This window comes from Glycine soja, chromosome 20 (assembly GCF_004193775.1).
Source record: "Glycine soja cultivar W05 chromosome 20, ASM419377v2, whole genome shotgun sequence".
In the NCBI taxonomy this organism is placed as follows: domain Eukaryota; kingdom Viridiplantae; phylum Streptophyta; class Magnoliopsida; order Fabales; family Fabaceae; genus Glycine; species Glycine soja.
Window position 1 is genome coordinate 1,001,072 of NC_041021.1, and position 24,285 is coordinate 1,025,356.

At 30.7% G+C, this 24,285-nt stretch overlaps 3 protein-coding genes across 5 annotated transcripts; all 3 read left to right on the top strand.

The window, feature by feature from the left end:
• Positions 1–3,184: 3,184 nt before the first annotated feature.
• On the top strand, positions 3,185–4,408 carry LOC114401550 (annexin D5-like). The gene is made up of 3 exons (XM_028364080.1): positions 3,185–3,433; positions 3,523–3,612; positions 3,983–4,408. Exons 1-3 carry the CDS (start codon positions 3,341–3,343, stop codon positions 4,184–4,186), a joined length of 387 nt encoding a protein of 128 aa, XP_028219881.1. The 5' UTR covers positions 3,185–3,340; the 3' UTR covers positions 4,187–4,408.
• A 5,358-nt stretch (positions 4,409–9,766) lies between these two features.
• On the top strand, positions 9,767–13,306 carry LOC114402992 (purple acid phosphatase 17-like). Its single transcript, XM_028365702.1, has 7 exons — positions 9,767–10,240; positions 10,939–11,095; positions 11,279–11,386; positions 11,601–11,725; positions 11,814–11,942; positions 12,843–12,910; positions 13,005–13,306. The coding sequence occupies exons 1-7, from the start codon at positions 10,058–10,060 to the stop codon at positions 13,216–13,218; spliced, it is 984 nt and encodes a 327-aa protein (XP_028221503.1). The 5' UTR covers positions 9,767–10,057; the 3' UTR covers positions 13,219–13,306.
• A 1,499-nt stretch (positions 13,307–14,805) lies between these two features.
• On the top strand, positions 14,806–23,585 carry LOC114403488 (tRNase Z TRZ1). Of its 3 annotated transcripts, XM_028366505.1 has the most exons (10): positions 14,806–14,958; positions 16,592–17,317; positions 20,050–20,254; positions 20,472–20,634; positions 20,707–20,777; positions 21,228–21,323; positions 22,143–22,256; positions 22,635–22,703; positions 22,791–22,865; positions 23,143–23,585. In XM_028366505.1, the coding sequence occupies exons 2-10, from the start codon at positions 16,932–16,934 to the stop codon at positions 23,215–23,217; spliced, it is 1,254 nt and encodes a 417-aa protein (XP_028222306.1). In that variant the 5' UTR covers positions 14,806–14,958; positions 16,592–16,931; the 3' UTR covers positions 23,218–23,585. The 3 variants fall into 3 exon arrangements, with proteins under 3 accessions (XP_028222306.1, XP_028222307.1, XP_028222308.1); XM_028366506.1 differs by lacking the exon at positions 14,806–14,958 and having other exon boundaries at positions 15,019–17,317; XM_028366507.1 differs by lacking the exons at positions 14,806–14,958; positions 16,592–17,317 and adding an exon at positions 19,276–19,678.
• Positions 23,586–24,285: the final 700 nt, after the last annotated feature.

Here is a 24,285-nt window from a genome sequence, read left to right on the forward strand (position 1 = left end):
TATCAAATTCGGTGCCTTTGAGTTTATTTCTTTTTCCTATAACCTCGCCCCTCCCCCCACCCCTCACCTTTTCACATTTCACTTTGACCCTTTCCTTATTATCATATACATACTCACCTTTCCTTCATGTCTCATTTCTCAATTTTATGCTTGACTCAGCCACTAATGGTGTAATGGGCTAATAAAAAAGGTTGACGTAAAACTCTGCTGGGATGTAGAAGAAATTAATGCATGCTAATTCTTTGAAAACAATGTGTGCTACTTTTCCTCTCGTTTTTTTTTCTTCGCTTTACTTTTCCATCTCACATTGAATATGGTAAGATAGTTTTGGTTTCTCTTAATGCTTGTACAAGACAAGATATGAAATTCAGGTAAATGAGTGACCATTTGAATTCTGAGTCATCTTATAATGTATTTCTCTCATTATAGGTCTTGGTTGTGACACGTCTAAAGTTATCAAAATCCTTGCTCACAGGAATGCAGAACAACGTAGCCTCATTCAACAAGAATTTGAAACCAACTACTCTGAACTACTTTCCAAACGATTATCAAAAGAGCTTCGTGGGCATGTTAAGGTACTTAGACAAATGTCACAGTTTTGTGTTGTTCTCAGCATAATTCTATTCAAGTACTTTTGTTTGCGTGGTTGTATACCTGTAAAATGACTCAAGGTTTTTTGTTTGTGTGTGTGTGCTTTTTTGGCTGAATTGCATGGCACTTTTGGTACCTTTACCATCATCATTTTGTGAATTTGATCTCTCCATTTTTGTTGTGAATTTGATCATTCATTATTTTGTAATTTTGGTTCATCAATTAACTTAGACATCCAATATTTAACAAAAATACAAATGCAACAATGCAATAGAGTGTGTTACATCAACATGGATATTGTGTTAATGCAATAGTGCGTCACTGTGGCATTTCCATTAAATATTGGATATCAAGTTATAATTAGATGAACCAAAATTGCATAATTTAAATAATAAGGAGATTCAAAAGAAAAAAAAATGGGGGACCAAATTCTTAAAATGACAATAATAGGTGGAACAAAAGTGTAATTAAATATTGTGTATCATCCCACTCTCAAATGAGAAGAAAATGTCATTTTATTTTTCTCATATCACTTCTTAATGCTTTCAGAAAGCAATGTTACTTTGGTTGCATGATCCTGCAACTAGGGATGCTAAGGTAGTAAGAAAAGCCTTAACTGCCTCAGTTGTTGATAATCAGGCTTTAACAGAAATAATATGTTCTCGTACCCCATCACAATTAAGGCGATTGAAAGAAGTTTATCTGTCAACTTATCATTCCTATCTTGAGCAAGACATTGAGAACAAAACCAGTGGTGATTACAAGAAGGTGCTGGATCCATTCCCTACTCCTATCTTTTTGCAAGGCATTTTTGGTTGTGCATTATCTCTAGTATGATTCATATATCCCAAGTGCAAACAATAATTAGAGTGAAAGCTAGCTTGCTATAAGCGATGATTTTTATGAAGTTCAATAATAAAAAATAGTTGATAGTATTGGTTATCATGCTATAGGTGTGAAATATATATTTTTTAATTTTATCAATGATTAATTTTTGTTAAAGAATTAGTAAATTATTTTTAATTGATCTTTCTTTTCAATTACGTTTTATTATTTACAAGAATTAGACTCAAGATTTTACTTAAAGAATTAAAGATTTACTTAGATCAATGTAATGTTAATAAATTAGTTGATAGTATGTGGCAATTATATCCTTGGTCTACACTCTCTTTTAAACTAAGTATGTCTAGCGGATAGGTTTGTGAGTGTAAAAAAGGATTAAAATACCTTCATTTTTAGGTCATAATGCATGTCATTTGGAATGAGATAGATATAGGAACAATTTCCTATGCATTAATGTGGATTCCCAATACAAGATTTACTCACACAAGTAGAGAGAGAAATAAAATTAAATTTATGTATGATATGGTGGAAATTTTAGATTCATCACAAATAAAATTATAGTAGAGACTTAAATATATTTGAAGTTTTTTATATGTATTTGATTTTTGTTGAGTTTTAGATATTTTTTTATTTTAAATTTTTTATATATTAAAAGTTTTGTTTTAGATTTCAACATCAGTTTAGTGATGATGTAGCATCATCTCAATAACTCTTTCAATATATGTTAATCGTTAAGATGATGTCGCATCATCACTTAACTGATAATCGAGATCCAAAATAAAACTTTTCTTATATCGAGGACTCAAAATAAAAATCGAGTATATATTATGAAAATAAAAGTTAAAGTTATTAGGATATTATATGAAATAATTAGGATAATAATAACGATTTAATTGACTATGAACTAGTATTGATTTTGTTTAGAGTAAGAATTTTCATCTCCTTATATTCCACTCCTAGAACTTTATTATTGGGTGAAATGCACTACCAGCATAGTATGATAGGATTTAGAGATAACATGTCTCATAATAATCTTGTAATCAAAGATTCGATATATGTATTGGGATAGATTTATCTCTTAAATAAGTTTGATCAAGACTTTAAGAGATTAGTCTTTTAACTTTTGGTCCGGACTTTTGGAGGATTTCCCAAAAAATAACACAAGTGAATCTGACTAAATGATGTGTAGGTCCACTATATATTTAGCTAGATCCACTTGTATTTCTCCCAATATATACCAGTGTGTTTGGGAATACAATGTGTTACAAATTGTTTTATAAATCTTATAAATTTATAATTTTTGAAGTTAATTGATAAGGTCCCTGAAGGTGATAAGGAAAAGAAGCAGTAATGTGCCTTTTATTCGAGAACAAGAAAAACTCCTCAAGATAAGAAATGACTGAAAAATTGCTGTGTGTGTATTATTCTTATTACTAAATGGTATTTAAAGGCTATCCTAGTGCAACTCCATAACAGAATTGGTTAGCTATCATAGCAGAAAGATACAGAGCAATAGCACAATTAACAGAATTGAAATATCTCCTAACGAATGAATTTCGCACGTGCTTGGTTCTTGAATCTTCTATGTGTAATCTGCCAAATAAGTGGGCTTGCTACGTGTCCTTATGGGCCTGGTAGGTGATGTTGGTATTGCTATCATTAATTCTTGTGAATAATCAGATTCTTACAGCATTTGCTGACATTGCATTTTAGTAGTCTGCAACACATATGAAAACTAATGCAAAAAAATCTTGACATGTTAATGTTGGATACTTTAATATAGTTGTTGTTGGCGTATGTGAGTATACCACGCTATGAAGGCCCAGAGTTGGATCATATAATAGTCCAGGAGGATGCAAAACAACTCTATAAATCAGGGGAGAAAAGGATAGGAACTGATGAGAAGATGTTTATAAAGATTTTTAGTGAGAAAAGCAGCACACATTTGGCTGCAGTCAATTCTGCTTACATAGCTTCATATGGACACTCACTAGAAAAGGTATACAATGCCTCCAAACAATTAGTGATCTATTTTTTTCCCTCTTTATTTTGTGTGCAAACTCTAACTCATATATCTTTCTCATGGAGGCAATAAAGAAGGAAACATCTGGCTCTTTTGGGAGTGCCCTCTTAACCATACTACGTTGTGCTACTGATCCTGCTATGTACTTTGCCAAGGTATTTCTTGTTCCCAAGTTGTCATCTCCTAAAATCTATATTCTGTTATAAAGCGTCTAGAGAGTGAAAAACTATATATGTACCTTTTTCTTCATTTAAATGGACTTTATGATTTCTCTTTTGAATATATTCTTCAACACCCTAATTAAAGCTTGTGTACCTGAAGAAATTATAGAGATTAGGGAAAAGTTAGAACAAAGGACTGAATAATTTAATATTAATTGAAAGTGCTTGGCTAGCCATTTCAATTAGAGGTGTTTATAAAAAAGCCTATATTTCACTGGCTTATGCAACTTATATGGCTTCACTTTGCTTTATGGTATATGTTAGTTTTTGCCACAAAATAATGTTTACCCTTGATATTTTGCAGATTCTACGCAAGTCAATGAAGGGTGTGGGAACTGATGATAGTAGACTAATAAGGGTAATTGTAACAAGGACTGAGATAGACATGCATTATATAAAAATAACATATTATAAGAAATATGGAAAACCATTAACTCACGCTGTTAAGTCAGACACATCAGGCCATTATAAAGATTTTCTTCTGAATCTTTTAGGTTCTGATTATTAGTGGAGGACAATTTAAGTCATGCACTACCATACTACCATGGCAAGGAAATAATGTCTCTCTCTCTCCTTGTGGCAGTTTGATAACTTCTAATTAAACCATCCAAGGAATTATGTTATGGTATCAGAAAAATTTACTCATTGGAGCTAAACTCTTTATACAAGTGGTATTGGCTTAAATGGAAGTGGGTTTGTTTTGTTTTAGTTTCAACATTTGATAGTGTTTCTTGAGAAATAGTTATTGTATTCATGCTAGTTGTGATGATTTGAGTACATTTATTATGTATATTATTTCAATCATAATTTTTTTGTATCACTTCTTAAATCGTGTGTTGCCTCTTAACTCTTCTAAAATGTATTATTGAAGATAGAAGCATCATGCATTATTAACTCATGAGTAAAAACTTAACCGATGTGATTATAATAAAATATGTGTATATGTTAAATAAATTGTGAAGTTGTTTAAATTTCAACCGATATTTTTTATAATCAATTGTTATTAGTTCATGTTTTATCCGATGAGAATGGGCTCATTCTTGTAACACCCTACGGGAAATTATCCTTAACTTTACATTTTAGTCATCAAATGGAGATAATAAAAATATATGTGATTTCATTACTTAAGAATTTCAGAATTACAAGCCATACATCATTACAACTTTGCATTTAAAATGTAAGATAACATTTTGGCTAACTTGCTTAAGCTCAAGGAATATACAACTATAATTAAGCTTTAATTACATCTTCCATATTCTTCCATACAAGCTCACCATTTATTTCAACTTTATATATACCTTTTTTTAATAATATAGCTTTTCCTTTTCTTTTATTTTTCTTGAATTATTTTATTGTTCTAAATTTTTTTCAAGTATATTGTAAGTATATACTGGAAGCAACAAATGATAGAAATTATACTAGTAGGCATATATTTACTTTAGCCTGCTTTCCTCCCCAAACTTAAGAATAATGTTTATCGCCAACCATCTTGAAATGGAAATAATAGAAAAATTTATCAACTGTGTTTCATATATCGTAATAAATAAAAGATGGGTTGTTTGGAGTTTTAAGATTAAATGACAGAAATTGGTTTCTCAAATCTCTAGAGGTAAATGATATTGTTGGAGAAGTCGATGTGTGTGTTTGGATCTGATGCGCGCGGAAGAGTCGCATATATAAGGCAACAAAGAGAGTAAAGAGGAAAAACATCATATGATAGAAAAGGTGTACACTAACCTCGTGTTACTTAGATTAACCCCAATTCTGAGGACTCCTAGAATCTGTCTAATATATATTTAATACAAATTAATTTATAATTAAAAAGATTAGTATATATTAATATAACTTAATTTTAAAATAAGTCATAACAATGTATTTATAAAAATAATTAAACATAAAAATCAATAAAAAGAAACTATATATTTATCAATTAAAAATATTATACTAATATTTATTTAATCTTATTATTTAAAAATATATTTTATAAATTATTTTTAAATATTATTAAAATATTTTAAATTAGAATTATGTATATATCTAAATATTAAATAGTTATAGAGTAATTACTTTATGTTTACTATTGAAATTTTCAATATTATATAAATAAAAAATTCGTATTACACATTAAATATAATATATCCATTGTATATACATAGTGTTAAAAAAATTAAGTTACCAATACATTGATCGAAATATCTATTAATTTTTTTAAAGATCGATCTTTATTGGTAATTTGAATGACAACTTTTATTAATATTTCTTCTCTAATTATGTTTTTTCTATTTATAAGTCTTAGAACTTGAGAATACTATTGTTAAGAAATTACAAAATTCAAATTTAATATCACTCAACCTAACATCATGGATAAAATGGGATAAGAACCCTTGTCTTTATGTTATTATAAAACTCCTTTATTAGCGGGTAAGTCATTTGACTTATTTATATTCATTTAATATATTTTAAATGTATATTGTATTAATTAATTTATGTAGCATTAATTTATGTGTACATGAAATGTTTTATATGTATATAACATTATTTTAATATATTAAACTGATATTGCATTAATTATATATAGATAAATTTAATTAATTAATGTATATAACATAATGTATATAGCATGAAATTTTTTCGGGTCACGACCGTTTTTTTTCTATTCATGACATTCATATCTAAAACTTCTTTTAAGAATCCAAATTCAATGTCACTAGCTTAAACCAATTACATAGTAAGATGAGATAAGAATCCTTACCCTTATCCTATTGTACAACTCACATAGCCCGTAAGTCATTTGACTTATTTACATTCATTTTAATATATATTAAATTAATTAATTTATGTAGCATTAATTCATATGTGTGTACATTAAACGTATTATATGTATATAACATTATTTTAATACAACAAATTGGCATTGCATTAATTAATGAATATTTTTTACAATAATTAATTAATGAATATAATATATATTAAATGTATCATATTGCATTAATTATATAGATAACTTTAATTAAATGTATTACATTTAAATAATTAATGTAGATATAATTAATTTCATGTATAACATGAAATTTTTTTAGTCATTATAATATTATTTGAAATATTCATTACTTGTTCCAAAAATTAATTTTTATTAAAAACATAATTAATTATTTTTAGTAAAATCTCTCTTTAATAGCATTTTTTTATACAAAAGATTTGTACCAAAAACTTTTCTTTAAGGATCCGATCTCGATGTCCCCCTGCCCTCACTCATCCTATTGTACAATTCCCAAAGCCAGTAAGTCATTTGACTTATTTAAATACATTTAATATATATTAAATGTATATTACATTAATTAATTTATGTAGCATTAATTTATATTTATATGTGTGTACATTAAATGTATATTATAAATATTAAATGTATATAAGAATGATTTAAATATATACCACTGTAAATTGATATTGCATTAATTATATAGATAGATGTAATTAAATGTATTATATTTAATTAATTAATGTATATAGTATTAATTTAATTATGCATGTATGAGTAAAAAAATCATAAAATTTTAATAAATATTTTTAGATATTAAATTTTATATGTGTGCTTATAAATAGATAAAGATAGAGGTATCACTAACACGCCTTTGCTTACCCTAAGTTGCCCAAAATCTTTGCTTGACCAAGATTCCCTTCCAATTTGCTTACCCTTAATCTCACCCAATTACCTTCCCATCAAAGTTTCTCCTCTATCTCTTATCAAAGCTTCCGCTCTTAGAGGGAGATCACTCATCTCGTTTTGGACACAAACCATGAGGTGGTTCATTCACTTCACATTCGAGAACCACACCCTTATAATCCCTCTCTCTTAAAGTGTGTCTAATTGAATCCTTGTTTTCTTCACCTAGCTAGTTCTCTCCACAAAAACATAAAAAGAGGCTTTTTCTTAGTGGAAGTCCTCAAACACCATATAGTAGAGCAATGAAGGGCAGACTGAAAGGACTCAATTTATTACCCAAACTCGATCGTCTTCACAAACACAAGTAGTAAGTGGTTTTTGGGATTTCTTAATACATTAACTTCAGTGTCTATGCATGTCATTTTCATTTCCAATTAATGCTAAATTCTCAAACTAAAATTAAAAAAAGAAAAAACTTAAAACTAAACTTATGTTATGAAGTCCACTAATAGCTACCTATCTTAAAAAGCAAGAGCAACATTGACTTTTATTATTCTACAAAAGCTAAGCTAGACCAGGGTTATTGAACTGAGAAAGTATATTATGATTAAGTAAAAGAAGTTTGAGTATCATATCTATTTAAAATATCTAAGCTCTATGAGAAAAAAATAGTGAAGTCCAATCTGTTATAACATCAAGAAGCAAACATTAAATTGTAAAGATATAACTATGACATATATTCTGTTTTTTTTCTTCTTTTTGATCTTCTTGGCGGAAATCAGGCTACTTGTAATTCAACTACAAGTTTCAGACAAAGCCTTATCACTCGTAATGAACCTGGGCTTCAAAGATCGTGATGCTGGGAAAGGCATTAAGAATGAACATATATGCAAGACGCGAAAGCTGCAGTTGATTTTCTGCCAAGGAAAAGACAAAGGAAGTGGTAAAAAAAGGAAGACATTAAAATACAAAATGAAATTTGGTGGGTGATAGTTGATCTTTATATCTCAAAATTTGGCATCTTTAAAGATAATCTATAGTTCAGTAAATAATAAAGATCAAATGTCGTACCCACCAAATTTCCTTTTGTCTTTGAATGTCTTCCTTTTTTAGCACTTCCTTTGTCTTTTCCTTTGTAGGAAATCATCTGAAGCTTGAACGTTTTGCATGTTCATTCTTGATGTTTTTTCTGTATCACGATCCCTGAAGCCCATGCTCATTATGAGTGATAGGGACTCATCTGATACTTGCAGTTGAAATAGAGTTTGTTTGATCGTCTCTATGGAGATCAAAAAGAAGGAATGGTTAAAACTTCACAATTTAATGTTAGCTAATTAATGTTACAGCAACTTGGGCTTAACTAATTATTTTCTCATAGAACATAGATATTTTAAATAGAATTGATACTTGGACATTTTTTACTCCTTGAATTACAATATGCTTTCTCAGTTCAACATAACCTGGTTAATAAAAGTCAGTAATGATCTTTCTTTTTAAGCTAGCTAGCAATTAGTTGGACTGCATAAGATTTATTTTTTTACGCTTCTATTTTAGTTTGAGAATTCGGCAATGGAAATGATTATGCATGCATGAGCACTTAAGCTAATATATTAAGAAATTCCAACAGTGACTTACTATTGCATTTGTCAAGATGGGTAAGATTGGAAACTGATTCTTCCCTCTTAGTTCACTAGTTTAACTCAGGTTCTAATGTTCGTTGGTCTATTAGGAATAGGTGGTTCAATTGTAAAAATCTTTTGAGGTTTTTTTATTTTCGAGTCTCTCATGTTTACAGAGGGGCCAACTCTTGATTGGATAACTCGCTAATCATCATCATTGGAAGGGCTTGGAAAAAAAGGTTTGGAAGGGTTGGCATTGGAGACACATTAGGAAATAAAATACCAAATCATTTTTAGAGTTTTGGAGACCATGAGAAGGGATTTAGCAGCACAAATGCAACATACCCCTTCTATTTTCTAGTTTTTGTTTAACATATGTAAGTAAACCAATCTTGACTAGGGTTGATGAAATTGAATTGGATTCTTATGTAATTTTAATTCATTTATCTAATACAAGTTTATTTCATGAAGCTTGTGCATTTGTTGATTAATAAATTATTTTCAAGAGGTATATAGTTTATATTAATTTTAATAGTGCTGCAAATTTTAATACAAATCCAATCAACTTTAACTAACATGCCACCTTGATTTCATGAGTTTTACACATTTCCCTTTTTAGTTATCACATTTTTCCTATAAAATTAAAAAAAAAAAAGAATATTGAAGGTTCAAATAAAATTTTCCTTCTCATATGTGCTCAATCATACATAGTTTAACTTCGTTTCTAAGGTATGTATATTTTAGGCGGAATAGAATAGTTTTGACTAGACAACTAAAGATAGAAGACAAATGTATTTACTTTGCTATGTTTTTGTGAGTTTCAGAGGGTTGCTCGGGTATAGGATTGAGGGCACTACTATTTTACCATAATTATTTATTCCTCAAACCTTTTGCAAACTATTACCCATTTGTTGCATACCATAAATAGTAATCTTCCTTGAAACTTGGACTCCTAGTTGCATGAACCTCTCTATCCAAATACAAGTTATCCAAGAGCTTCAGCCATTCTCTATCTCTCAATTACCTTTATAAAACAACCCTCCATCACCATATATCACTAATAATTGTCTTTCTGCAAAACCATGGTTTGTTTGCCATGGCTTCCCCATCATCTCCCCTTCATTCAGCAGCAATTTTATGCATATATTTTGTGCTACCCGCTTTTGCAGAGCTTCAGAGGTTCCAACATCAACCAAAACATGATGGATCCCTCAACTTTCTAGTCATTGGAGATTGGGGTAGAAAAGGGCATTATAATCAATCCCTTGTAGCCACACAGGTTCATCTTCTTTGTTCACCATGAATTTTACTATAATTTGATTCCAAGGCTATTGTCCAAATTCCTACTTACCCTGTCCAAATTCCAAGGCTATTATATTAAGACAATGCTTATACACAAATCATAGGTTAAAGGAAGTTTAACTTAATTGTTTGTGTAGGATACGTAAATTATTGTAAATCCTTTGATATTATTTTTTATTCTTAGGAATAAAAAAAAAAGAAGCAAATCATAGATGTTTTTGGTAGTATTGTCTAATTAAAATTAGAATTTCACCTTGTTAACTCATAAAATAAATAGACATTTAAAGTAGACATTGAATATCAAGCGGAGGTTCTAATTTTGATTGGAGAACGATGCTGAAAGTACTTAAAAAATTACACTTACATTTTGTCATTATTATTATTAATAATAAAAACACTATGATTTTGTCAAAAACAAACTCATCCGTGAGACTATGAAGTTTCATAAGAAAATCATATGTTGTCTCACCATATGAGTTCATTGTGGATGAAGTGAAAAAACGAAACACAGTGACTCTGTTTACCAAAGCTAGGCTCCCCCAAAAGTAAAAACTATCATTAACTAATTAATATAGACATAGATTTGACAATTAGCTATATTCATATGTCATTGGTGCTTCTTCATTTGAAACGGTATTGTTGGCTAACCTCAAAAGTTTATACTGGACATGACAGATGGGAAAGATGGGAGACAAACTTGATTTAGATTTTGTTGTATCAACTGGAGACAATTTCTACAATAGTGGGTTAAAAGGTGTAAATGATCCATTATTTCTGCAGTCATTTTCCAACATTTACACTGCTAAGAGCCTTAGGAAGCAATGGTACTCTGGTAAGTCAAATAATTCCTATTTTACCAAAATAAATCTCTCTCAGGATATAAAACATGAGTAAAAAAAAGGGAAAAGGGTGAAAAACAATAATCATGCATCATGTTTGTGAATCCTTTACTATAATAAATTATTATTTTTGGTATATATGTAAATGCTAAATTTTAAAACCATATCTTGTGCAGTTTTGGGAAACCATGACTATAGGGGTAATGCACTGGCACAGTTAAGTCCACTCTTGAGGAAGATTGACAGGAGATGGTTTTGCCAGAGATCATTCATTCTTAATGCAGGTATAATAATAGTAGCTAGCACTTTCAATTTTCAACATCTTAAACACCATTGGTTAGAATATCTTCCTAGTAATCCTCTTGTTATGTTTTTAATTTTTCATTTAATACTTTTTTAATAAAGTATTAGGAAGATTTGTATAATGATGTAGCATTATTCCATTTGTATCTCATATTTAAACATCATTTTCTTTTGTTACCAACTTTCTTTACCTAGGAGTTGCTGAATTTTTCTTCATAGACACAACCCCGTTTATGAGAAAATATTTCAACAATTCGAATCGTCACTATGATTGGCGAGGCGTGCTTCCGAGGCAAAAATACCTCAAAACCCTTCTGAAGGTACCAAATAATTGATGATTGACTCAACGAATTGAATAAATAATGTCTCTTGTACTTAATTAAGATTTTGCAAAACTTTTGTGACAAGGATCTTGAGGAAGAATTGAGGAAATCAACTGCAAGATGGAAAATCGCTGTGGGTCACCATGCAATAAGAAGTATTGGCCATCACGGTGATAGTCCAGAACTTGTAAAGCACCTTGTCCCAGTACTTAAGGTATATGCATATTCATTTTATTTGAGGGAAACATCCAAGAAGGATAAAATAGAAAAATGACTGAGATTATAATTTTTTTTAAGCTATTAGTCATGTCTTTAATGCAAATGAATTTTACTCTTTGAGCAAACATTCCATATATATTTATGACTTTTTTCTTTTCTTCAACTAAAATATGAGCAACACTAAATTCTTCCAAGGCCCAAACCTCCATTTCACCTACCCTTTGTCCTCCCTGCTTGGCCCTTCCTCTAAGTTGTTGTGTAAATGAGTGGTGGATAAAAAATTTTAAGATGTGAGAATAATATTTATATTATAGATTATTTTTTTACTGCAAAAATATAAGTTATGAGAGCAATTTATAATCATTCATATATATCATATCAAGAATTTTTTTAAAAAAAAATGTGGAAACAACTCAATGAGGATCTGTCTCAGCTTGAAATAACACTATTCATCAACGTCAATAGCTTCAGGTAGTAAGAAATAGTTTCCCTCAGTTATAAAAAAAGTTTTCCTCAAGTAATTAAGATCTTAAATTCAATTTTTTGAAATGAAAAAATAGATAGTGGAAGAACTTTTCTTCCTTATAATAGATGTACCCAACTCGAGTTAGATTAATTAAGATATAATGCTACTTTCAAGTTTGGAGGATTTAAGACTAACATAATTCAATCCGACAATTTATATAATGTTAATATGTCCATTAGTAATTTTCTCATGTTCCGGCATCGGCATAAAGGTAAATTAAAGCTTAAGTTAAATTTTAGGTTCGCCAACAAAAATATTTTCTTATTAGTTTTTATGCTTGTCTCATGAATTGACATCACCATTAGTTTATCTACAATTGTTTTGTTCTTTACCAGAATATGTGCTTATGATATTTTTGTGATTATCCAGGCCAACAATGTTGACATGTACATAAATGGGCATGACCATTGCCTCCAACATATAAGCAGCACAGATAGGTAACAAAAAAACAAAAATACATTCTCCCAATCAAACTATATATGTGGTTTTATAAAGTAATTTCTTCTTTATTATACCAATATCAAAATGCAGCCCACTTCTATATTTAACGAGTGGAGCGGGATCAAAGGCATGGAGAGGTGATGTTAAAGAAACCCACTTTGATGTGAATTTTTTTTATGATGGTCAAGGTTTCATGTCTGTTCAAATGACTGAAAATGACACAAATTTTGCTTTCTACAATGTCTTTGGTGAGAAGATACACCATTGGAAAGTGACTAAGTCCACGATGCATCCTTCTATATGAAGTATCTTTAGTTGATGTACAAGAAAATGTGTACGAAATTTTATGTAGCCTTATTTGTACATAACATCTATCTAGTTTACCTCTTTCACTACTATTTAATATAGTACAAAGCATTTTTGTTATATTTTATTAGTAATTATTATAAGGGGAATACTGAAATCTGCAAAATTATTTTCCTAATATGGCATACATAATTATTATTATTTTTTTTTTAAAAAAAAAAAGCAAAACCACAATATTATTAATAAGACGAATTGGTATAAGACGTAAAGAAAAATAGTATTAATATGATATAAATGAACTTGAAGTTTAAGCATGACTACCGCGACTATCTAGTCATTGTCTACAAACATGTTCTAATATCTTGCATCATTGCATTCCACTTCTTCAAGATCATGGGACACATTGTGTGGCTTTTATGCATGAATTCACTCACTAAGAAAACTTTTGTTACAAAGTAATTCTCATGTCCATAGATTTATTGTCAACTTCACTTGTTTGAATTGATCATTAAGTCGAATCATTAACTCTAATAACAATTGTTGTGCATACGATAAGGATAAACATTAAGAAGATTTTCACCAATGAGTCATGAACAACCACATAAATAAACTTGACACTACACTTTAATCCAAAACTTTAAGATTTAAATTTATGGATCTTTCACATGATGCTCAACTTTAGCATTTATATATCGAATACATAAATTTTACCTCATACCTATACTTTAACATAATTTCTGCAATAGAATTGATCATATTAACTATGTAAATTTCTTTGACATGCCTTATCATTTTCCTTATTTGGGTGAATTGTTAGAATCACTTTCTTGGCAAGTTAGAACCATCACTAAAGCCTCAACAGATTTTAAAATAGGACAAAAATAGATTTTTAATCTTGAACCGGTTTCAACATCAATCTTTAAACTAGTTTTAAAACACTGTTCCAAAGAAATAGTTTTAGAACTATATCAAAGTTCAAAACTGATTTGAAAACAGTTTTCAAGTTGATTTATAATTAAAAATTAGTATTTTAAGATGTGTATTAATTGTATTATATAATGATTTTAAACATATAAATTAAACTATATTTAAAATTTTATAATAAATATGTTTAAATATATAAACTAAATATATTTTAAACTTATATGAAATAATTTATATACAATTAATACAAGGTTATTACTATTTATTATATTTGTTTTACAAAATCTACTTGTTGGGATGTTGGTTACAATAGAGATGGCACTAGGTTGGGAAGAAGAAAATTCGTACTTACAACATTTCAATTAGATAGCATTAATATTTTTGGAAATAAAAAATATGTATTTATTCAAACCATTTTTAATTATGAATTGTGAACCCGTGAGTTGTTTATTCGAGTGATATCAAATTTCATTCTTTTAAGTATAATTTTAAATTTAAATATTGTGTAGATAGAAAAAATATAATTAAGAGTAAGAATTACACTAATAAAAATTAGTCATCTACAAACCTTTGGAAACTCTATTTCAATAACATATTTTAAAAAATTATGAATTTTTTAGGAATTTTAATTTTGAATAAGGGGAACAAAATAAGAGGCGGAGAGGGACATGTCAGTCGTACAGTACAGTATATGTGCAGAGAGAGAGAGAGAGTGTAGTTGGGTAAAAATTTCCCGTATGTGTTGTGTAACAGTCCCTCAGACTCAATCAGCAGCTAGAAAGAAAGATTGAAGCATTGCACAACACAGATAAAGGTGATGACCTCATTATTTCACAATTGCTCACAAATCATCACAACCCTCATCATAACTTTGGACCATCTTGTGATATTACCTCTCAATTACATCTTGACACACTCATTTCAGTATTTTTCGTGTTAATTTTCATTTGGGTCGGATAAAATGGTGTAAAAATTAAACCTTTATTTTTTAAATTTTTTTGCCCCTCTTTCTCTCTCTAGGATTTTGGCTTTTGAGTTTCTCTCTCTCTCTTGATGTTGTATCATCTGTCAGATATTAATGGGGCACTGCAGATTCCTGTGGTTTGCAACTTGGGTTGGGGCCTTTTCAACTCCAGCTGTCCCTATTTGTAGCAAAGAGCAGTTGTTGGGATGGGACCAAATAGACCCATCCTGAACCTCTCTGGTTTTTCAAGACAACAATCAATGTCATTTATGATTTGTGTGTGAATTCTACCCTTGAATATTTTCACCAAATGTTTAAGGTTTTTACTTAAACCTGAATTTATTATCTGTGTGTTTGTGTTTTTTACTCTTTAGGTTGTCTTTATCAGATTGATGTGATTTTTTTTTAATTAGGATGAAATTAATGCTATCTAATTGAAATGTTGTCTTCGATGGTATTTGTTTCAAGTGTTTTGGGAAAATTTTGGTGGGTGAGTTTCTTCTCTTTTACTGTCACACTCAGAATTAGGTTTTACTACTTGAACTGTGAATGAAAACATGTTAGGTGGCGTTGAAGAAATCTTTTTATTGTTGGTTGGTTAATGTGTCAGAAGCTTGACAGTGCGTGTGACTTTGTGCATCCATTTTTTCTTTTTGTTTTTTCTTTTGTTTTTTATCATGAATATTTTGCATCCAGTGTTTTAAGGTGGAGATTAGTTGTTAATTCAATTGAGTTCTTATAATACTCCGTTTTCATACAACTACTGAATGGATTCTACAGTTGAGTAATTCATTGGATGTTAATGAGGTTGGTTTTCTTGCTTCTGTTAAGTTGTTGGATCAAAACTATTGAGATTAAGAATATTTAATGGATTTTGTATTCGAGTACAAGGTGGCTTTATTAACTTCCAATCTGGGAAAAAGACTTTGAACCAAATTGTTAATCACTGTGTATATTCCTACACCCTTTTTTACTTTATGAGATTTTAATTTTTAACCTTACAAGTTTCACTGATTCTGAGGCCTTTCATGCCTAATTAGTTATTACTATGAATTACTGTCTGTTCCATGGCATGGACAGAAAACAGAATATGATGCTGAGTGTGTTCAGTGAAAATGAGTTCTACAGTGGCTATACTTATGGGTGAAAGTTTTGTGGGCCTGTGCTGTTAAAACTGTTGTTATTATCAGTAGGGCTAAGCTGAAATTTTTTTTTTATTGAATGGGAAATAGCTATTTTGAATGCCCTTTGCTTTCCCTTGTAGTCTTATCTATTCTTCCTTCTTTGTTTGTTTCTGGAAGGTCTCTTTCTCAATCTGAAATCCTAGACGGTTATTACATTGATTTCATTGACTGGCGTTCGCATTAATTTCTAGGTTTCATTTCCCTTAAACCGTCATGTATTGCATCCATGATTTTATGGTTGTCAGACTGAGATATTTTTCCATGTTCTAATTGGACTTCTTTGCCTTTTCATTCATCAGCAAGTCAGAAATTCACAAGTGTCTGGTTTTCTGAATTTTGAAGTAAATCACCTTTGAAATTTCACATACCTCATAAGTTTTTTGGGAAACCATTGGTATTGAACTCTGTTCAGCTTCCTGCTATTTTCTGCACATCAGGCTGCACCTTGTAGTCCAACACATCTGCTCCCTAAGTTTATAGCATTTAGCATGCTGGCAAGGTTAATATTTGTGGTACTCACCATAGAACAAATCAGAGTTTGTGGCATATAAGATGGCCTTAACCTAGATTTAGAGCAGTTAGGTAGAAACTTTTCCTCTCCTTCTAATAAAACTCGGTAGTTGCTTCAAACAAGACTAGATGACTGTGGATGAAGTGGATAGTAGCTCTGAGTGGAGCAGAGAGCAGGATAAAGCATTTAAAAATGCATTGGCAACTCATCCGGAAGATGACTCAGATCGTTGGGAGAAGATAGCCGCTGATGTGCCGGGGAAGACTATAGAAGAAATCAAACAGCATTATGAGCTCTTGGTTGAAGATATTAACCAGATTGAATCTGGTTGCGTGCCTCTTCCATCTTATAATTCTTCTTCAGAGGGCTCAACAAGCCATGCCAGTGATGAAGGAGCTGGCAAGAAGGGCAGCGGTCCTGGGCATTATAGCGGTGAGTCTAATCATGGAACTAAGGCTTCAAGATCAGATCAGGAACGACGAAAGGGGATTGCTTGGACTGAGGATGAACACAGGCAAGTTTATTATTGCTTATATAATTTGAATAAACCTATATATGCTAGTATAGGTTACATTTAAATGGTTATTCTTTCAATCTCAAGTTTATGATGTTTAAACATATGCTTTTTGTGGATAGTTGTGGTTGTCTCTAGTTGTGGACTCTGTATCCTATCCAATGCATCTGGCATTCTGAACATCATGATATATTCTGAGTCACAGTTTGCTTATATTCCTCAAAAAATTTGTTTGCAGCTTTTTGTAAATCTCATTTTTATTTTACATTTATCTGTACTGACTAATAAGATGACATAACATCCATACTCCTTAAAATTGTAACAGTTTTAGGTGTGGATAGTTCTAGTTGTATCCAGTTTGCACTCTGCTAGTTCCATCTCAACAGGCATTATGATTATTAACAACTATTTCCAATGTTGTCAAGGTCAACAACCTACTTGGGATCAGGAGGGGGGGAGGGGGGTGCAAGATCATAAAACGTAGGATAGTAAGATCTTGCCCAAATTGTAAAATTACAGATAATAAATTCAAAACAACTCGAGAGATTGGAAGGTTGGCTCAAGACAGCAAGGTAGATGTGTGAGAGACATGCCAGATTGGAAGGTTGGCTCAAGACAGCAAGGTAGATGTGTGAGAGACATGGCGTAGATGAACAGTGGTTCAGAACTTGGGATGAATGAGATGCTGTGACCTGCGAATGGCTTGAACAATAGATGGGATCTGTTTTGGGAAGTAAAATCAACAATTTAGGGAACAAAAATGGGTTAAAATCCATGTTTATGAGAATCAGGTCGCGCAACCTGGCCCAAAAATCTATAATTTTAAAATCCAATTATGTTATTCTTTTCTTTTTCTATTCTACACTTTCTTTTACCAGGATAGAGGACCTAAACTGTCTTTGAATGAGAGAGTATAATTATTTTAATCTTCTGTGCAACATCTTTGAAGACATAAACCTATAAAAGTGCAAATTTATGATTTTAATTTAAGGATGTTCCATGAAAGTAGTTCTTTACTGCTGCGCTGATTTATGTTATTTGGTTTTATTTCCTGCTCTATATACTCTGTACTTATCTTCATTGGATGACATAAGTCATATTTTAAATTATGTCAAATTGTTGTGCTTATAACAGTTTGTCTTTTTGATCATAGCTTCAAGAAATTACTGTTTCATCTTACTGTAGTAGATACAAGTCTAGCAAGAAGCTTAAATGTTACATCTTTTACGGATATGCTCCTACAATCTTCAATTTAACAATTGTGGTCTAGATTGAACATTAATCTTATGGTCCTATATCAACTGCTAATTAACTAAATTAGAGCATATGATGGTAGTAGATCTTAAAACTGTAAAAAGATTTAACACTCACACCCTTGTTTTGTCAAACCACAAATGTGAATTCTTGCATCTGTAGATGGCATTGAGCTGTATATGCAGATTAGGGTTCTGTTATGCAATGGGGAAAGCTAGCTTAGGACATTTATCTATGGCTTAGAAAGTGTATTATGTTGAGATTTTATTTGATTTTGTTCATGCTGGACTGAACCATTTTTTTGCAGTACATTTTCATAATCAAGTGCTTTTGTATCTTTAGTTTATATTTGTGGTCATGATTTTGAGATGTGTACTAGAAAGAATAGATTGACCATGAGAAGAAACATTTAGGTGGCCAGTTAAACCTTAAATAAATAGTTAGTTATAGGCTTCTCTGAAATAGAAAAAGTTGACTAATACTGTCCCTCAAGTCTTTCCTAAGCAAATATATTTAAAACAAAAAAGGAAATTGGGCTACCTATATGGGAATATTAAGATGTGTATTAATTGTATTATATAATGATTTTAAACATATAAATTAAACTATATTTAAAATTTTATAATAAATATGTTTAAATATATAAACTAAATATATTTTAAACTTATATGAAATAATTTATATACAATTAATACAAGGTTATTACTATTTATTATATTTGTTTTACAAAATCTACTTGTTGGGATGTTGGTTACAATAGAGATGGCACTAGGTTGGGAAGAAGAAAATTCGTACTTACAATCGGTTCATTAACTATTAACTATTGGGTATATACCAGCAGATTTATTTTTTAAACTTATGGGTATTCATGCATATCTGCGATACTTCAAATTAAAAAAGATATTCTTTTAAAAGACACTTTATTAAGCAATCCACTATTTGCTAAAAAGTTTGAAAATAAAATTATAGTATTTTGAGTACTGTGTATGTGAAGAAATCAGATTTTGGTGTGGCGGCGTGCATAGCGACTTCCCTGGCAGAGAAATTCAAGAGCCCAAGCAAGCATTAAGCACGTTGTCGCTTCGGTCTCGTCGGACTCTGTCTTTGGTAACGTTTAATTTATATTTATATGCGAATGAATCTTCGTTTAATTTCCTAATGTGCTGCTTGTGTGTTTACAATTGATTATTCGATGGATATAGCTTGTCCTAGTTCCAATTGAATAAGATTAGGAAATGAAGCTGCTTCTTAATGCCCGTTGTTTAATTAAGATGGATCCAATTTTCATGATTAGTTCATTGTGCTTGTATTTGTGAATTGCAAAGCTCCTACTAAAATCTATATATAGTGTTTGTTGATTTTAGTTTACCTTTTGCCTATCGTCAAGGAAAGCACTATAATTATACATGTGACATTTTGTATTCAGTGTGTGTATTTATTTTAAACCTCTGCTTCACTCTATCATCAATTATTAATAGTTCATTGGAGCCGGGAACTGAGCAATCAATGACTGGAAAGGATTTGGAAATTGAAGGATACACAGTTGGGGGGCTGTCTATTGGAGGCCATGAAACATGCGTCATTTTCCCCACACTTAAAGTAGCCTTTGATATTGGTCGCTGCCCACCTCGCGCTGTTTCCCAGAACTTTCTTTTAATCACCCATGCTCACATGGATCACATTGTTAGTCCCTTTCTTTCTTTCATGCACAACATTCAATTTTTGAATTGTGATTGGATGATAGTGTAAAAGTGTTTTACACTGTCAGTCAATCAGTGCGTGCGTGAACATTAAACTCTTATTTTTTTTATACTTATGATGAATGTATTGCTGAATTAGTTTGTTGTTGAACTTGAACATCCATTTTAGGACTTACATTTACAAATTTACTTTTTGACAGGGAGGACTTCCTATGTATGTTGCCACACGTGGTTTGTATCGTATGAAGCCCCCTACGATTATTGTGCCAATTTCAGTAAAGGAGGATGTAGAGAAGCTTTTTGAGATTCACAGGAAAATGGATCAATCAGAACTTAAGCACAACCTGATTGGCTTGGATATAGGTAATTACACAGTTAAACTTTGTGTCTTTCTGCTCATGTACCCTTTTGTTGCTAATTCATGCATTACTGCAGGAGAAGAGTTTTATTTGAGAAAGGATCTTAAAGTAAAAGCTTTCCGGACTTACCATGTTATACCTAGCCAGGTAGCCAGCCAACACAATGTGTTTCTATTGAGTCTTAAGTTAATCACTACTAGTTCCAGATCAAAAAATGTTTTGGCTGTTGATTGTAGATTTCTGGTGCTTTTTGAGAGTGAAAGTCACAAACTTGAGTTCTTTTAAATTGTTTCCTCTTGAACTTTTGAGAAGCACCATAGTGCATGGTTTTTTAAGCTTTAGACTGTTAAAAATATAAAGGACCTTTATGTTATGTTAAATTCATGCTTTATCTTTTCCAAGTTTAAATTTGTGTCTTTAGTAGTTTATAACATATGCTTTGTAATTTTATATATGTAAAGCAGTTTTAAAATGATGTTTCCACTGCACCTTCATCACATTTTCACCAAACAATTTCAAATGACCATCCACAGCATCCTTATCTTGACACTTGAAGCTTACCCTTGTGCGGCCTAACTATTTGCATGTTTTTGGCAGGGTTATATACTATATTCTGAAAAACAGAAACTTAAACCAGAGTATGTTGGCCTTTCTGGAAATGAAATAAAGAATTTGAAGTCATCTGGCGTGGAGGTCAGTCTTAACTATTGTACAAATCAATGATTTGGCAAATTTGACTATCTTCTGTCTGTGTCAACCAATTTTAACACTAGTTAATTTGTAGTTTTCTAGTAGAAACCTGATATCTTTATTAGGACCAAATAGGGATAAACCCCAATTACAAAGATAGAACTTCAAGAATCTATACCTCCCAATGCCTAAAGGCTCTAAATAAATCTCCTGTTCAACCTTTCCTCTTATTCATAGACAATATGCCTTAATTCTTTTCTATCTTAACCCAACAAACTAACAGATATTAAAAATAAACTAACTTTCTCACTAACAGATATTAACAGACACGTAACATTTTCGTTTATTTTATTGTTTACTTTTGATGACAAGAAAGCAATGAACTTGCAGCAGAATAATGAAAATGGTGAATCTGGCCATGAAGGAGGATCTAAACTTATACTCAACAACTCAACATAATGTTTCGTTGTTTCTGTGATTTATGTTCATTAGATGAATACAATATGTTTCTGTGATATAATTGTTTTAGCTCTCTTAAACTTCAGATCTCGTGCAATATTAGTTCTGAAAAAATAGCAGTTTTAAGTTTGGTCTCATTTTCTTGCTGTACACAGCAAATAAAGTTGTCTGTTGCTGAATATTTCTGCCGTGGATATGCTAAATCATATAATTTAAATTGATTTTTTTGTAACTTTTTAATTATTAATTAATTGTTCTTAAAAAATAAATTTGTAGCCTATGCACCATTTACATTGAATTTTGGGATAGAAGTTACATCTATATCTTTTGGTTTTAAATGCAACCAAGCTGGGTTCTTGGCAGATAACGTACACTTTGACAGAACCAGAAATTGCTTTCACGGGAGATACCATGTCAGATTTCATAGTTGATGAAAATAACACAGATGTCTTACGGGCTAGAATTCTTGTATTGGAGGTGAATTACTTTATTCTATACTTTTGTGGCTATTAATTATTATTGATTAGTAACATAGAAGCTCTGCTAGTCACTATGTACATACTCCTTCCTCAAATACAAGAAAACACAACCTTGACTTTTTAAGTAATGGAGTAAAAGGAATTTTAAATCTGCATTTGTTTTTGCTTATATATATTGCTTTTTCTTATTTATCCCGGGGCTAAACTATGTTCTCCATTGTTAAAGAGAGCATCTCATTGTCAATTTACTTAATTCTCTGTCGAATTGCAGTATTGCATTCTTAATTTACTGATTCTACTTTTTCCTGTCTTTAATTTTTTATGGTTGATATTATGGTTTTACAGCCATTTTTTTCCTTTAACTTTATTCATATAGTGCACCTTTGTTAACAATTCAATCACTGTGGAACATGCCAGAGATTATGGACACACTCATCTGTCCGAGGTATGCACAAAAGATTCATGTAAATCTGAGTGGTTTTATCATTGTTTTTCTATTTATTTGTTTATTTTTCTGATTAATGTTCTTCAGATAATAAGTTATGCTGAGAGTTTACAGAACAGAGCAATCCTTTTGATTCACTTTTCGGCTCGTTACACAGTAGAGGTATAACATTTTGCTTTTTTGACTCTAGAAAATGATACATTACTCCTTCTAAAAGCCTTGGTGAGTGTGATCCTGGGAGAAGGTTGGTATAGCTTCCCATGTTTTACTCATGGGAAGTTCCCTCTTGTTTGATGTGGAATAAGTGCCTTCCATGTTTCAAATTAATACAAAAACTCGTTTGTGATGCTTGTTATTAGCTTGTGGAATGTTAGTTTAGTCCAGTGATGTTTATTTGTTAGGACACTAATACACTGGGTGGTGCTTGTGATATTTTCAGGAAATTCAACACGCTGTAAGTGCATTGCCTCCCAGTTTATCTGGTCGAACTTTTGCGCTTACCGAAGGTTTCTGAGTCCCTGACAAGTTGGGAGTTTGGTTGATACATAAAAATGACTATGGAGCTGTTTTTGCCTCCTCCAAACCCACCTGAGACTATTGGACGCAGTTAGAATGTACTGTCATCATTGATGACAAATGTGGGAGAAGTGGAGTGCAAAGCCTAATCCACTGATGCATAGTATGTTTCGATTACCGTATGAATCACCAAAAACGTTTATTTGCACATTTCAAGAGAGAAAACGGAGAAGCAACACCACTGTTTCGTTGAATATAATGTATGTTTGCGTTGGAACGAACTATTTTCCAAACATACACTATCACTCTATCAGCTACCTTCTTTATTAAGTTGTTTCTAGTAATATTTATTTGGTATCTTTTGATATATATATATATATAATCAGCTACCTTCTTTATTAAGTTGTTTCTAGTAATATTTATTTGGTATCTTTTGATATATATATATATATATATATATATATATATATATATATATATATATATATATCAAATGAGAAGAATTGATTTTAACAGTTAGATTATAATTAAAATAATTTGATGCTGAGATTGAAATTTCAATTTTTATACATTACGTTTACTCAGCTGAGAGGACATTACTAAATAAAAGATTTTTTTACACAGGATAAATTTTTTTTTACATTGATTGTATGGCTGAAGTCTATGAAAGTGACATAGAAAGTTAAATTTTTCAAATCACTTATTAATCTAGTCTTAAAAGTTAATTTTTTAAATTGATTCTTTAAGTTATCGATCTTAAAAAATTAACTTTTTAAATTGATTTTTTAAGCGACGATTTAAAAATAATCATTTAAACCAATTTTTTTTTAAATATAATGTATTAAAAATTGGAAAGATATTTTTATCTGTAAATATATTTTTCTAAGCTTTGGTTGGATAGTAATTAGAACATCAACAAAAGGTGATATTTTTCTTCATAAACTATAAAGAATAATAATTACATGTCTTAAAACCAAAGAATTGACATATTGATGTGAGATTCATTGCGGTTATATGAGTAAAAATAATTTATTTAAAAAAAATCTATATTTGATTCACACCATAT